The sequence below is a fragment of the Elgaria multicarinata genome, chromosome 1 (assembly GCF_023053635.1).
Source record: "Elgaria multicarinata webbii isolate HBS135686 ecotype San Diego chromosome 1, rElgMul1.1.pri, whole genome shotgun sequence".
Classification (NCBI taxonomy): Eukaryota; Metazoa; Chordata; class Lepidosauria; order Squamata; family Anguidae; genus Elgaria; species Elgaria multicarinata.
This window is the reverse complement of record NC_086171.1, coordinates 2,850,516-2,866,430: the sequence shown is the minus strand read 5'-3', so window position 1 is coordinate 2,866,430 and position 15,915 is coordinate 2,850,516. Positions and strand designations below refer to the sequence as shown.

General features: G+C 54.3%; 1 protein-coding gene across 1 annotated transcript in view; it reads left to right on the top strand.

The window, feature by feature from the left end:
* SCAP (SREBF chaperone) overlaps nucleotides 1-15,915 on the top strand; it is a 45,385-nt gene that overhangs the window by 17,167 nt on the left and 12,303 nt on the right. Inside the window, exons 8-15 of the mRNA XM_063122228.1 lie at nucleotides 844-956; nucleotides 2,866-2,960; nucleotides 5,718-5,816; nucleotides 6,532-6,750; nucleotides 10,016-10,434; nucleotides 12,783-12,977; nucleotides 13,705-13,906; nucleotides 15,426-15,541. Of these exons, the coding sequence (XP_062978298.1) occupies nucleotides 844-956; nucleotides 2,866-2,960; nucleotides 5,718-5,816; nucleotides 6,532-6,750; nucleotides 10,016-10,434; nucleotides 12,783-12,977; nucleotides 13,705-13,906; nucleotides 15,426-15,541 (1,458 nt within the window). The remainder of the gene's footprint in view (nucleotides 1-843; nucleotides 957-2,865; nucleotides 2,961-5,717; nucleotides 5,817-6,531; nucleotides 6,751-10,015; nucleotides 10,435-12,782; nucleotides 12,978-13,704; nucleotides 13,907-15,425; nucleotides 15,542-15,915) is intronic.

Sequence of the window (15,915 nt, the reverse complement as noted above, 5' to 3'; positions counted from 1 at the left end):
AACTGCTTGCCTCATCATCTTATGCAAACAGTCGGGACAGTGATGCAAATGCTGGAGAGCACGACCCCATCTCTCCTCACGACCTCCCTCTTGTAGCAGCTGTCTCTGGGGCAAGCAAGGACAGGGCTTCCCTCAACCTTCCCTCGGTGGGGGCCCCCAGACTGCGGAACGCTCTCCCTGACGAGGCTCGCCTGGCGCCAACGCTGCTCTCTTTCCGGCGCCAGGTTAAGACTTTCCTCTTTGCCCAGGCATAGGGCGGCACATCTTAATCACCCACATGTTTAGCTTTTTTAACGGTTTTTAATGCTTTATGTGTGTATGTTCTGTGTTTTAGAATTTTAAATTTTGTATACTCGTTTTTATCTTAATTTTAGAATTTCTGTAAACTGCCCAGAGAGCCCTGGCTATGGGGGCGGTATATAAGTGCAATAAATAAATAAATAAACAAACAAACAAACCTGCTGGTCATTGGCTGGTGGGATTGGGGCCCTTTTCGGCCCAGGCCACATTGATCGAGAGCCCAGCTGCCTCATTTGCTCCTCTGTTTGCTTGGGTGGGAACAGTGATTTCAGCATTTGAAGCATGCTTGGACAGATGTTCTCATTCGTTATGAAATATATTGTCTGCATAACTAAAAGTATTTATTTTACAGTTCTACCCAGGCCTAGGCCTGGGATCTCTCTGTTTTATTGGATTCACGGAAACCGTCTTCTGAAGAACATGAATGGCTTTGGTCACCTAGGCCAGGCGGTTGCATTTCCCACGTCTTTGCTTTTCCAAGCCGTTCTTGACGCCAGAGTTTCTCAGGCTCGGCTCAGCTCTTCCTTTCCTTTCCGCCCCTAGGGAGATCTTCCCTTACCTCGTGGTCGTGATTGGCTTAGAGAATGTGCTGGTTCTCACCAAATCCGTGGTTTCCACGCCTGTTGACCTGGAAGTGAAGTTGAGGATTGCACAAGGCAAGTGGGAAATGGTGTGTGTGTGTTTGTGTATGTGTGTGTGTGTGTTCCTGGTGGCGTGGAACAAAGGCAGCGTGCTTGGCCAGGCCCCTGGTCCGCCTGGACCGGCAGCGTCTGCTCTCCTTGGTGGCGGCTTTGGGACGTAGGAAGCTGCCCGGTATGGTCCACCCTGACTGGTAGCAGCGGCTCTCCGGGGTTCCAGGCAACATTTTTCCAGCCCTTCCTGAAGTTGCCGGAGATCGAACCAGGGACCTTCTGCTTGCAAAGCGCCTTTTAATGAACGCGTTTTCTATTTGGCGCCTTGGATTGCTGTGAAATAAGGGCCGGTTGGTGTTGGAAACTGTGTTCAGAGGGGTTGTTCAGTGTGTTGGGACTCCAGCCCCAACCTCTGCCCTGGTACTCAGTCTTTCGGGCAGGTTCTTTGCCCTTTATGACTTATTTATTTATTTAGAATATTTATATACTGCCCCCCATTGAAAAATTTCGGAGCGGTGTACAAGGTAAAATGAAAATAAAAACAGAATAAAAACAGTTAAAACAAAATTTAAAAAGAAGCAATAACAGTAATCCAAGGCTGCATGTTAGAGAAAGGCTTCTTGGAATAAAGATGTTTTCAGGAGGCGCCGAAAGGAGTACAAGGTTGGCGCCTGCCTGACCTCCAGAGGCAGGGAATTCCATAGGAGGGGGGCCATCACGCTGAAGGCTCTGCCCCTGGTGGATTCCAATCAGAGGATGGATCTAGGTGGAACCACCAGGAGCAGGCCCTCGGATGACCTCAGTGACCGGGCAGGTTGGTAAGGGAGAAGGCTCTCTCTCTCTCAGGTATCCTGGTCCCAAGTTGTTTAGGGCTTTGTACACAAGTACCAGAACCTTCAACCTGGCCCGGTAGCGAATAGGCAGCCAGTGCAGTTCCCTCAGCAGAGGAGTTCCATGCTGGAAAGGGGCAGCTCCAGACGACAGCCGAGCTGCAGCATTCTGCACTAGCTCCAGCTTCCGGAGCAGCTTCAAGGGCAGCCCCACATAGAGTGCGGGGTCTAAACAGGGTCCCCACTTAGCCACACCTCCCGTGGCAGCCATTTTGTGGTGGTGCCCAGGACAAATTCCCCAATGTGCCCATAGCCAAAATGGCTGCCTACCCTTACGTTAGGGGAGTGGGGCTGGGGTTAAAGGAAGGGAGTAGTTTGGAGCCTGCCCCAGGGGGCCCGTGGGTGAGACTTGATGGGAGGAAAAACAACCTAAGCACGTCACCTCTCCTGCATCGCACTGCTTTGACCCTTGGGGACGGAGCTTTGGTGATTCTGCCTCCCAGCCTAGTCCAGATACGCTGTGTCGGGGGTCAAAGAGACCCCCTTGGAAAGCAAGCTTCCTGGGATAGGAGCTTGAGAAATGGTTCTGCGGTTTGAGGCCTGGGTCTTGTTCATACGAATCTTGGTTTAAACACAAGCTAAGACTGCATGTGCTCCTCTGTGCAGAACACAGAGTATGGAAAAGTTCCTCCTCCTCCTCCTCCTCCTCCTTTTGCATTTTTAGGAGTATAGTTGACTCGTTGCACCAAAGTGGGTCAAAGCCACTACACCAGTGGCAAGCCAGTTACAGTGAGGAAAAGCCAGCTGCTCAGCTGCCTCCTTTGTGCCAAATAGCCCGGTGTTTGACCACACCGGCATGCGATCCAAGTCCAAAGTCGTCTGTGTCTTCATAACGTAGAGCATTTTGAACCACATTGGACTTGGCTAACCTTTTGAGTTTCCTTTTGTACGTTACGTAGGGTTTTCGTTTAATTCTGTCAGTTAAACAGAAATGCTCCCGGCCTGGTTTTAAATGCACGCTGGGCCCCCGCGGCAGGCAGCGCCCAGCGGCCCCGATCCCGGCCTTGACCTCACCTCTTTGCCGGTCCCTTTCCTCCCTCCAGGCTTGAGCAATGAAAGTGCGTCCATTACGAAGAACATGGTCGCAGAGCTGATCATCATTCTGTTTGGCTACTTCACCTTCGTCCCGGCCATCCAGGTACCTGGTGGGGCTAGAATCAGAACAGCGGAGTTGGAAGGGGCCTATAAGGCCATGGAGTCCAGCCCCCTGCTCAGCGGCGGATTCTGGGGGAGCTGAAGCGCGGCACGACCTCCGTACCTCAGGGCATCGATGAAAACGGTGCCTCCTTTACCTGCACAGCATCCTCCCACCTTTGATGGGCTTGGGACGCCCTCCCTCCCTCCCTCCCTCCCTCCCTCCCTCCCTCCCCCATGTTGCCACCCCACGTAGCCCCCAGCGTGCCCCGGCCTCTCCCGCAGTCCACAGGTGATAAAGCACACAGTAGGATCCGTGTGCCAGGTCTTAACGCGTGTTTTTGTTGGATTCCTACTGGCCGGCCACAGTCAGTTGTTCTTCTGTAGCCCTGAGGTGCCTTCTAGGGGCGGAGGTCCTCTTTGGAGAGCGTCTGGGAGTGACGCAGAGCGCATCTCGAGGGGAAGATTCCTCCCAGGGTTATCTCGGGAATTCTTGCTAGCTGCCCTTGTGAGGTCCGTTGAAAGGCGCCCTGCCTGAATCGGAGCTGCTTCCGAGTGGATCGTGCCCCAGAGGCCCACTCGGGCCGGAGCATTTCCCCTCCAGGCAGCGGAGACCGTGGTGTCAGACTGTACCTCTTCCTCCTGGCTCAAGTGTTGATATTTTAAATATTATTAAGACGCTTTGAACTAATGTTGAGAGCAGTCAAGATCTTTTAAGTTGGCAAATTCGGATGGCTGAATTCAACGTCTCTTGTTATCCCAGACATCTGCACGCCCTCAGTAACAGCTCTCTAGAATCTGGGGCGGCCTTGCCTGCGTCTATCTGTGTCCCTCATCTGAAGGACACTGGAGAGATAAGGCACGGCAGTATGGTCACAGAGTCCAAGGAATCCTGGCAATGTGGAGCGAAGCTGCCCTGGTCTGCCCCTGATCTTTGCCCCTAATTGGCTGAGGCGCAGAAGTCCCAGTCCCTTCCCAGTTGGCCTCTCACCAGTACCCCCCCCCCCCAAAGTCTGCTGCAACTGAATGTTGCAGCTCAGTCAGATCCAAGCCAACGTGCACCATGTGTGCTGGTGGAAGAGCAGCCACGCCCCAGAGGGGTTTTTCCTTCATGTCAACTGGTTTAGCTTGTTCACCCAGAAGGCTTGGATGTTCAGAGCGACTCTTCGGTCCAGTGTGGCCCTGGGGGGTGGGGTAGAGTGGGGTGGGGGCAGCTGCATCCCGTTCCCCGTTCATTCCTGTTTGGACCTTGGCATTGTGGTACTTCTCGGCCTTCGTTCCCCCTGTGGGCAACAGGAATTGGAACAGCCCGTCGCACAGATGTGACAGCTAGGCAGAAACTTGGCAGATCAGACTCGGAAAGTACTCTTGAGTATCAAAAGTTACGTCTGAGTGTGAACAAGATAAAATACGCTGGGGTAACCCCGGGAGATGAGGGTCCCGACATGTTTCTGGAAGTTCCACTCCAGCAAGAAGCGAACGGGGGCTTCTCCCCCCAAGCGTTGGCAGCCTTTCATGCCGTGTCGGGGGCACTTCCAGCTTTTAGCCATCGCCTCTGCAGAGCCAGGGTTTGGTTTTTCAAATGTTGTCACGACATGCCTACCAAGTCCGAGAAATGAGTCGCTCAGGAAACCCCCTCTCCCCCAGCGTAAGTCTGCTCAGCCCGCTGAGTGGCCGCTTGTCTTGGGGTCCAGGGAAAGAAGGCGGCGGAGACGTGTGTGTGATGGTGATGGCATCGTTTTGGCAAAGAGTCCTCTGAAGAGCCTGGCAGTTGTGAGGCCTTTTCCGGAGAGCTCTTCCCCGGGCTGTTCTGGGTGGGCTTTGGCCTCTGTTTCTGTGCCTCCCTGTCTCCGGAGTTGGAGGGCGTTCCCCGTGGATCTTTGCAGCCTTCCCGGGTCTTCGTCCCAGGCCACGTTCCCCTGATGCCTGGGGATCAAAGGACAGCTGATAGCCAGAGCCTCTGTGTCTCCCCACACACCTCAGTTTTCCTGGAGGGGACCGTGGCCATTTCTACACCAGCCCAAAACTGCGGGGCTGGTCACAGCCGAGTCCCTGTGCGGAAGGGACTTCCCGGGAGGAAGGCGGGGCGAGAACGGGTTTTCCCAGGGATAAGTACTCCCTGGGATAACCCAATTCTTCCCGTGGTCTCGGGCTCGTCCCGAGACTGCTGGAGGCGTGGCCGTCCGTCCTGGCTTCTTCCCTCCTCCCCGCGAGTAACAGAGAGCAACAGAGGGAAGGAGGTGGGCCGGGAAGAACCCGGGCTGGGGAGCGGGGTTGGGTCTTTTTTTAAAAACCCTCACCGTTCGTTGGAGGGCACGTGCGCTCAGCTCCGTAAAAAAACCATGGCGGGCGCGACACCCTCCTTCCTCCCAGGATGTCGTGCCCGCATGTGGACTAAGGGGAGGATCCTCCCCGCTCCTTCCCTCTACGCCGGACTGGTGTAGAAAGGGCCTGTGAACTGCACCCACCGTACCTCTTAGATTTGACAGGTGTTCCTCTCGCACCCCCCATCTCCCCATCGCTGGCTGCCCCTCCCTTAAAAACCCCCTTTCCTGGGCGCTGCGGAGGCGGAAGCTGCTGTGGCCTCCTTGTGAAGTGAGACGTTCTGAGCCGCTCACAGCAGTGCCACGCTCCTTCTGCCACGAAGGACAAGGGGAATCTCCATGTGCTGCGTGTCCCGGGGTGGTGGTGGTGGCGGCTGAGTGACACGATAGAGCCTTCCCAGTTAACAGCCCCCCGACCCCTGTCCCCTTCATTGCAGGAGTTTTGCTTTTTTGCCGTGGTCGGCCTGGTGTCTGACTTCTTCCTCCAGATGCTCTTCTTCACCACCGTCCTCTCCATTGACATTCGCCGTATGGAGGTAACATCGTGTGTTCGTTTAAAATATTTCTAGGCTGCCTTTAAGGGCCAAAGCAACTTACGCAACAGCAAAGCAGCAAAAATTAATAAAAAAATAACAATAAGTGCATAAGTAAAAACTCTGTGTACGTGACTGGGTAGTAGCTGCTGGTATGAGTTACGTGTGTTTGCTGCCATGTGGTTGTGGTGTTGTGAACCAATTCTCAGCCAGTCCTTTGAGCTCAGAGGAGCAGGGATTTCAGGTTGGGCATTTCATAGAATCCTACAATAGTAGAGTTGGAAGAGGCCTATAAGGCCCCTTTTGTAAACCGCCCAGAGAGCTTCGACAATGGGGCAGTACATAAATGTAATAAATAAACATAAGGCCATTGAGTCCAACCCCCTGCTCAATGCAGGAATCCACCCTACAGCATCCCTGACAGGTGGTTGTCCAGCTGCCTCTTGAAGGCCTCTCATGTGGGAGAGCCCACCACCTCCCTAGGTCACTGGTTCCATTGTCGTACTGCTCTAACAGTCAGGAAGTTTTTCCTGATGTCCAGCCGGAATCTGGCTTCCTTTAACTTGAGCCCGTGATTCCGTGTCCTGAATCTGTTGAGTGTGAACCCATTGGGGTGTGGGTGGTTCAGACTGGTGTGTGTCGGAGGCCCGGTGCCTTTGCCGTGCAGGAGCGTTGGCCGCCGTGGTCCTGACCCCGTCCGCTTCCCTTCTCTTGGCAGCTTGCGGATCTGAACAAGCGGCTCCCCGCCGAAGCCTGCGTGGCCCCCGCCCAGCCGGTGAGCCGCTGCCAGCGGTACGAGCGCCAGCCAGCCATGCGGCCCACCACCCCGCACACCATCACCCTCCAGCCCTCGTCCTTCAGGAACCTGCGCCTCCCCAAGCGCCTGCGGGTCATCTACTTCTTTGCCAGGACCCGGCTGGCGCAGAGAATCATCATGGTACGTCCTGCGCCGAGCGGAGCCATCTGTGGCTCCTGGGGTGGCTTCAGGCTTCATGCGGCGGTGGTGGTGGTGGTAGGGGAGCCCTACCCAGTCCACTGGCCAAATTCCGGCCTGGGGAAGGTTTCGGGGGCGTGGACGGGCCCAAAGACAGAGTGGGTGTGGCCAAAGGCAGAGCAGGCGGAGCCAAAATGTGCCCCGTGCCAATTTTAAGCCTACTCACGAGTAAGCAGGAAAGGCCTCTGCGTGTCTTCTCAGATGTAAGCAGCGCTTTGAAATAGGATCCCAAGCGCCAAGCCTGGGCCCCATCTCCTCAGGTGTGATCGTGAGCAGTGTGCCTACTCACAAGTAATCAGGACAAGCCTCAGAAGTAAGCAGGGCCAAGTCACTCCGTTGCTTCCAAAGGGAAACGCTTTTTACCTCTGATCAGCAGCTAATCAGAAAGCAACTTTTCCTTGCTGTGTCCTGAGAAAGGGAGCCCCGAACCTGTGAAAGCACTAGAGAGGATGGGGGGTAGGGAGGACCAGGTGGAAGGTAAGAGTGGGGCAGCCCTATCCCCTGGCAAGGGCTTCGTGGGACAGGCTAGAGCGCTCCTGGCTTTATCCACTGCTAGTGCAGAAGACACAGGAAGGCGTCGTTTGCCTGGGGGCCAGGAAGGGAGGTGAAGCACATCGAAGCTGCCTGGGCCATAGCTGCCTGAGCAGAGGCTGCTCTCAGCACTGCTGGGGTCCCACAACCGTCACCTGGTTGGTGAGTGTCCAGTGGGAACTTGAACCCGGGAACAGAGCTCAGTGACCCAGTGAAGAGGGTTCTCGTGTTTCATCCTTGCCGCCGACTCACTCTACGCCTCCTGGGCTCAGTTCCCCAGCGTTGGAATGAGAATAATGGCGGCCTCTGTGATTTATAGTAATTATTTCCTGCCATGTTTAATTGCCACCTTATAACAAAAGGTTCTCAGGGCAGCTCACACCGTAAAACAGGTTAAAAACCACAACAAGACCACGAAAGGATTTAAAAGGCACCAGAAAGTAAAATCGCAATTGAAATCTGAAATGCCTGGGAGGAAAGGATTGTCTTTGCCTGGCACTGGAAAGGTGAGGGTGGGTGCCAGGCGCATTTCCTTGGGGAGGGCATTCCACATGCAGGGTGCCACAACTAAGAAGGCCCTCTCTCTTGTAGCCCACCTGCCTAACTTCCATTCGGCAGGCTTTGCAGCAGGTGCGTAGCGTGGTGAGAAAAATGTGTGAACCCTAATGCTAATTACAGAAATTCCGTAGTTTTACCACGATGGCCTTCACGAATCAAAACCCATCCTTTTCTAAATATCCAATAGGATTTATATTCGCCAATTCCGTGTCTTGTGCAATAAAATTATGAATAAATTAGGGGGGAAATGATTACTTAAAAGTCAGGGTATTTGCAAAAGTGAGTGAGTCCTTGATTGCGCAAGCTCAATTAAAGGGGGAAATTACAATCTGGTGTTTAAGTAATTAGGTAGATCTTCATGGGTGAGTTTGGGAGGCCCCACCCTATAAAAAGATCACAAGCTTCGTGAGTTTGGTCTTCATCGTATGGTTGTGTGGAAACATGTTGTGCCATGATGAGAAGGCATCTCTGAGGACCTCAGAAAAGCTGTTATTGCTGCTCCTCCGTCTAGGAAGGCTTACAAAACCATTTCTAAGGATGTGGGACTCCACCAAGCCACTGTCCGACAGATAGTCTACAAATGATTCAAGACCACAGTTGCTCTACCCAGAAGCGGCCCTCCTACCAAAATCTCCAGGAACAAACTATCCATGATGAAGTAAAGACAACCCAGAGTAACATCCAAGGATCCGCAGGCCATTCTTGTCTTGGCTCATGGGCGTGTTCATGATTCAGTGATGAGAAAAAGACTGAACAAGAATGGTGTTCATGGGAGGATAGCCAGGAGGAAACCACGGCTCTGTAAAAAGACCGTTGCTACCTGCCTGAGGTTTGCTAAAGATCGCATAGATGATCCTGAAGACTTCTGGAACGATGTTCTCTGGACGGCCGAGTCAGAGGTTCAACTTTTGGGCCTCATTGAGAAACGTTCTATTTGGCGAAACGCAAAGACTGAGTTCGAACAGAAGAACCTCGTCCCAAGCGTCAAGCATGGAGGTGGGAATGGGATGGTTCAGGCCTGCTTTGCTGCCTCAGGACCTGGGCCGCTTGCCATCATTGACACAACGATGAATCCTGCGGTGTATCAGAAGGTTCTAGAGGAGAATGTCAGGTCGTCCCTCCGTGAGCCTGACATGCAAAGTGGGCCATGCAGCACGACAATGACCCAAACATCCGAGCAGATCTACAAAATAACGGCTACAGAAGCAAACATTCCGCGTTTGGACTCGTCAAAGTCTGGACCGAACCCCTTCGAAATGTTGTGGCAATTGCTGAAGCGAGCTGTTCACGTGGGGAAGCCCCGAAATGTCACTAAATTGAAGCCGTTCCGTAAGGAGGAATGGACCGAAATCCCTCCAGACCGATGCGAGGGACTCACCAACAGTTGCAGGAAAAGCGTGGAAGTCGTCGCTGCTGCAGGGAGTCCCACCAGATGCTGACTCCGAAGGGTCACATACTTGGTTACGTGGATTCTGGATGTTGAATCAATTACGGATAAATAAACGCTGGAAAAGCATCGCGTTTGCGTTGTCACCTGTTTCATCAGGTTATCGATGGTTCTTTAGCTAGGATTATGGGGTTAGATTATAATATTTTAGGTTGTAAATATGTGACAAGACTTTTTCTCGCCGTTGTATGGGAGGAGATATTCCTTACGTGAGGGCGAAACTTGCACAGATTGCAAAGGAACTTTGCCTGCCGTAAAGTGACCACTTAAAAAATTCCTCTACAGCCGGGGCGGAGAAGGCGTGTGGCCCTCCTGGTGGTGTTGGGGTGCGACTCCCATCATGCCTCAACCTTGGCTTTGCTGGCTAGAGCTGGTGGGAGTTGCAGTCCTGCAACATCTGGAGAGCCCCGTGTTCCCCATCCCTGGTCTCCACGGAAACCAGCCAGTGAAGAGGACTGCCCCTCTTGGGCTTCCCTGAGGCTGCTCCTGGATTTTCCACCTGCAGAAGGATGCAGGGAGCTGTGGGGGGTGGGGTTGGGGGAAGGCGGGTTCTCTCCAGAGCAGTACTGGGGATTTCTTTTCGGGGTGTGGAAGGACTTGCGTGTCAGGGGAAGAGGGGTGGGGACCTGCCTGCCGCTGCACCGTTCCTCTTTCACGTTGTCTCCTCTGCAGGCCGGGACCTTGGTCTGGATTGTCATCTTGGTTTACACCGACCCTGCCGGCCTCCGCCCCTACCTGGTGTCTCAAGTGACCGAGCAAAGCCCGCTGGGCGAGGCGGGGCTGCCGGTGATGCCAGTTCCCGGGGAGGTCCTTCCCACCGGCGACGCCAAGCTGTCGCTCTCCGTCTTCCCTGCTGACTCTGAGGAGCAGCAGCTCTTGGAAAACCACACCTCGGATTCCTTGAGCAGGCAAGAGGCGGGGCAGCATGCCGAGGCCGCGGAGCCCGAGAGCAGGGAGAGCAACGGGCAGCCGGAGCTGGGCCCCAAAGCGGAGGTGACCTGGGGAGCCGAGGACGAGGAGATCTGGAGGAAGCTCTCTTTCCGGCACTGGCCTTCGCTTTTCAGCTCCTACAACATCACCCTGGCCAAGCGGTGAGTTCGGCGGAGACGGCCCTGGTGCATCTGCCAGGGCGGCGGAGCGGACGGGCTTGTCTCCTGGCTTTCCCTTTGGGCAGGGGTGGCTGCCACGACACAGGCTCTGAGCACCAGGCCCGGCCGCGGCTGCGCCCTGCTCAAGCCAAGCACCACCGCTTGATACGCCGGAGGCAAGGGATAAAAACCGCCTTCCTCCAAACTACGTGGAGAAAGGGGTTTAAACGGAGAAGGATGTCAATATATAAAATAAAACACTGTGAGTTATATGATTGTTAGAGTGGGTGTTAAATGAGTAAACTTCAGATGCTAAATGCCAAACAGACACGTGGGATTTTTGTGGTGGTTTAAAAACAAAACAAATCAAAATTTATTTTCAAAAGTTCACAAGCTTTGTTTCAAATAAAACATTCAAAACCCTTTTTGAAACCTTTCATCCAATCCTTTCACTCATTCACATACACGCTTTCCTTTCTCTCACACAATCAATCTTGAGCTTTCTTTATTATCTGTATTGATTGATATACATCAACTACCTGCACACCACACTCCAAAGACACCACTCTCTACACTGACCCTCAAATTTCCCAGAACTTAAGTACCATAAACACAGAGAGCACTAAAGGCTCTAAGAGTACCTAAGGAGCCCCCCCCAATCCCCTCAGTCCTTCCCTTATATATCCCTCCTCCCCCTCCCCAGACATTCTAACTCCGCCCACTCAGGCCAACGTTCTAAAACCCACAGGCTTACAAACTGCAGACATACCTTTGGGAACTGACTTGTGGGGTGTAATGCCACAGTGGCCAGCGACCCGGGTCTCCCCTCTGTTGGGTGGGTGGGTGAGGGAGTGGTAGCCGTCCCCTTAAAATCGAAGACGCGTCCCCCGAGAGTTGCCCTCTAGCACATTCCTGCAAGGCTGGAGCATCACCTACATAACACAAGGAAGCAAGGGGTGGGGGCAGAGCCATAAACTCCATCATCGTGATCTGTATTTACGCTCTAACAGGTTGAAACCCTTTATTGTCAGAAACTGTCCTACCAGCCGCTGACCTTGTACTCTCTTGTGTTTGTGTATTGAGACATAAGAAGAACTTGTTTATCTCATTGAGATGGTAAAGAACAAACTTTTCTTTAACAAACAGAAGGCAGTCAAACCTCAGGTCTGACTGCCTTCTGCTGAGTCAGACCTGAGGTCCGTCTCCTCTTGTCAACAGCAAGGGCTTTCAGGCCGGGGTTTTCCCAGCCCTGCCTGGAGACGCTCAGGGTTGAACCAGGCCCATCTGCATCATCATCATCATCATCATCATCATCATCATCTATTTAATTTCTATACCGCCCCATAGCCGAAGCTCTCTGGGCGGTTTACAAAAGTACAAATATAAATGTTTGCCCCTTCTCTTTGCCAAATATGAGGGTTGCTGCTTGGAGACCATTTAATCTGAAATAGAGTTCTCCCCCTCCTATTCCACTTATTTATTTTTTTATTTCTTACCCGCCTCTCCATTTTGATCGAGGCAGGGAACTGTAAATGGTAAAATACATAAAACTGAATGAAAACATAATAAAAATTTGTTACAACATCCTATTTATTTATTTATTTATTTATTTATTACATTTATATACCGCCCCATAGTTGAAGCTCTCTGGGCGGTTTAGAAATAAATAAATTAAATAAATAAATAAAAGTTAAAACCTCCTAAAAAACATTCTAAACCATTCTAAAAAGGGCCGCGTCTCAGCAGGCTCCAGCGCTGAGCCGTGGCCCTCCCGGGTTCATCCTGTGGGTCTGATCCTTTTCCTGGGAGCTGGCTGAGAGCCTCCTCAGTAGACGGTCCTGGGCAAGGTGGACTGAGAGTCTAACTGCCTGTAAGGCAGCTTCTAGGGACCCACGACTGCCCCGTCAGCCTGGCTAAGTCACCTGTCTTCAAGGCAGAGAATGTCATAGAACCATAGAAACAGAAGAGTTGGAAGGGGTCCACAAGGCCATCGAGTCCAGCCCCCTGCTCCATGCAGGAATCCACCCTAAAGCATCCCTGACAGATGCTTCAGGGATGTCAGGCCAGGGCATCTGCCCTCGGCTGTGCTGGAGTGAGGATGACTGCAGAAAACCTGTCGGGACACTCCCGAAATTGCCGGCCTTTCTGTCTGTGCCCCTCCCTCCCCCCCTGCACCCCAGCCTCGTGTCTATCATCCCCCCCCCGCAACCACGGACTTTGGGGATGAGCTGGCTTCCGCTGCGCCTCGCTTTCCCCTCCGGGGGTGGCACCCTGGGGTGCTCCGAGGAGGCCCTGCCCTTTTGGCTGTTGTCCATCAGCCCCGTCCTTGCTCTTGTGTCGTTCTCCTGCAGGTACATCAGCATCCTCCCCGTGATCCCCGTCACTCTGTACCTGAACCCGCAGGAGGCCCTGGAGGCGCGCCACCCGCACGAGGCGAATCGCTACCACACGTTCTTCTCGCTGAGCGGCGGGAAAGCGGAGCAGGCAGAGCAGCTGGCCGAAGGCGCGCCCAGAGCCCAGGGGCACCGGGACGTCACGCTGTACAAGTGAGGGGGAGCGGAGGAGCAGGGGAGGGCGGCTGGGCCACCGGGACAGTGGCGGCAGGGGCAGCGAGCGCTGCTCAGGCCGCTGGAGCGGTGGCGGATCTGGCCTGCGTGTTTCCGAGCCGTTCTCCGCAGGCGAGGTAGGAGGATGCCTACTCCCACGGCAGGGGTGGAGAACCTCAGGTCCCCCGCAAAGCCCCCCCCCACTGGCCCCGCTCCTTCCCCAAGCCATCGGTCCTTCCGTGACTTTTGCACCATCTTCCCCCGTTCTAAACGGCTGAAATGCCTCTCCTAGCGCTCTAGTGGGAAGAGCCTCCCGAGGCGGCTGTGTTTTGGACTCTTGGCCCCGCCTCTTTTTGCCTTCAGCCCCGCCCACCACCAGGACGCAGCCCCCACGGGCTTCTCCGAAACTCAGTCCGGCCCTCGGGCTGAAAGAGGCTCCCTGCCCCTCCCGTGCCGTAGCACTGAGCAGCGTTGCCTCGTTCCTGTGCTGCTCCGGCCACCTCTGCGGGAGGGGAGCTTGAGGCGGGGGCCTCCCCGTGCAGCGTTCAGAGACCAAAGTGAGGTTCCATGTCCGAATGGGCCCGGACTGGATTGGTTTAATGGCCCCAGTTCGATGGCCCCCTTGCAGCCAGGGGCTGCTCGTTTGACCTGTTGCTGTAGGCGTGGTGAGGTTGGGGCAGGAGGGGCCTCTGACTGACTGGTGTCTCCATTCCCACCCCCCCGCCAGGGTCGCTGCTTTGGGCCTGGCTTCCGGGATCCTCTTAGTCCTCCTGCTCTTCTGCCTGTACAAAGTTTTGTGCCCCAAGAACTACGGGCAAAACGGGCTGTCCCACAGCAGGAGGCGCCGCGGCGACCTCCCCTGTGATGACTACGGCTACTCCCCCCCGGAGACCGAGATCATCCCCCTGGTCCTCAGGGGGCACCTCATGGTAAGGGGCGGCAGGGCGGGGGGGCCGGGCGGATCTGTGGGGTCTTTCACCTGCTGCTCTGAGGAGCCCACTTCACCCCCGGCTCTGTCATAGTTACGTGGTTGATCCTGGTTTACGCTGAACCCACGGCGCTGCCGGAAGTGGACTGCCCCGCCCCCTCTCTCCCGTGGCAGCAGCCCCGCCTGAAAATGCTGCCCAGAGAGAGTCAGGAGGCCCTGATGCATGTGGGGCGGGGCGGGCTGTGGCCTGAGGAGGGGATCCCCAAGAATCGGGTTTGAGGGACCTTCCGCCAGCAGAGACCTTCCTCCTGCTGAAGGCAGATCTTGGAGGAGGAAGCAGCCCTTAACGTTTTAATATTTTGAAATAATGGTTGTATTTCTTGTTTTGTTCGTTATTTATATTGCTTAGGGATTTTCTTATGGTTTTAAACCGCCCCGAGGGCATCTGCCAGTTGGGTGGTGTATAAGTCCAATCCATCGATGGTTGTCTTAAACATGTGTGCGGATGTGTAGGTAACCTTGTGCTAGTCCGGGGAGCGGGGAGCGCATTCCCTGCCTTGCGTCCCCCCCCCCCATCTGACTATAGCATAGGAGAAATGACAAAGAACAGGGACCTCGGGATATAGCGGTGTTTCAGCTTTTCAGTCTGCTGATGTAGTCGGGGTGGTGAGGGGGTGTAGAAGAGGCATAAAGGGCAGGAAACCCCAGCACTGGCGATGGATTTATTTATTTATTAGATTTATATATATACCGCCCCATAGCCGAAGCTCTCTGGGCGGTTTACAGAAGTTAAAAACAGTGAACGTTAAATAGTATACAAAAATTAAAACCATCCAAAATATAAAAACAACAGGATCCATTTAAACAACAACAGTTCTGGGGTCCATTAAAAAACAAACAAACTGAGCCTATGTTGTTAAATGCTGTTAAATGCCCGGGAGAAGAGAAAAGTCTTGACCTGGCGCCAAAAAGATAACAATGAGCCTCATCGGGGAGATCATTCCATAATTGGGGGCCACCACCGAAAAGGCCCTCTCCATAAAGCCCCTTTTCCCGATTGCCCAGTGACTGGGGATCTTCCCCAGGCCATCTTCCCCAGGCACTGCTCACAGGCTCTCCCAGCAGTCCTTGCGGCAAGAAACTTGCAGCCGTTTATGGGAAATGGAACGTGGCGTCTTCCGCACAGACTTTTCACCAGACGCCCTTTTTTGGGAGGCTCTGAGGCGAGGCAGGAGGCAACCAGGAAAAGGGCCTTTCGAGTGGTGGCACCCCACTTGCAGAACTCTCCCGCCAAAAGAGGCGGAAACCGCCTGATTTAGCCGGGGCTTTTAAATCCTCTCCTGGCTCCTGCTGATCTCCTCTGTCCCACTTTCAGCCTCCTGCTGCTTTTAGTGTTGTATGAAATCGGATGTTTCTAAGGTCTCGTCCGCTAATTGCAACGGAAGGGTGGGGGTGGGGGGGCTATCTCGGCCCCTCTTGGGCGCATCTGCCGCTCACCCTAACTTGCTCTTTTTTGGCAGGATATTGAGTGCCTGGCTAGTGATGGGATGCTGCTCGTCAGCTGCTGCTTGGTGGGTCAGATCCGGGTGTGGGACGCGCAAACCGGCGACTGCCTCACCGTCATCCCTAAGCAAGGGTACGTCTGCCTCTGCCTCCCCCCCCCCCCCGATAGGTTGCGAGCGCTGGTTTAATTCTGAATTGCTGGTGGCTTCAGAGAGCCCTCCCCTCCCTGTCCACGTTGGGGAGGACTGCCGTGGCTCAGTGGTAGAACCCCTGCTTGGCACGCGGAAGGCCCCGGTGTCTCCAGGTAGGGCAGGAAAAACCCCTGCCCGGAACCCCGGAGAGCCGCAGCTGCGAGTCAGTGTCGACGACGCTGGGCTTGATGGACCAAGGGTCTGGCTCCGTATAAGGCAGCTTCCTGTGTTCCTGAGTTCAGGTCAGGGCTGCTTTGTTACTCTGAGATTATCGACATAGCGCCATCAATGTACACAGCAGCCAAAGGTCCCCAGC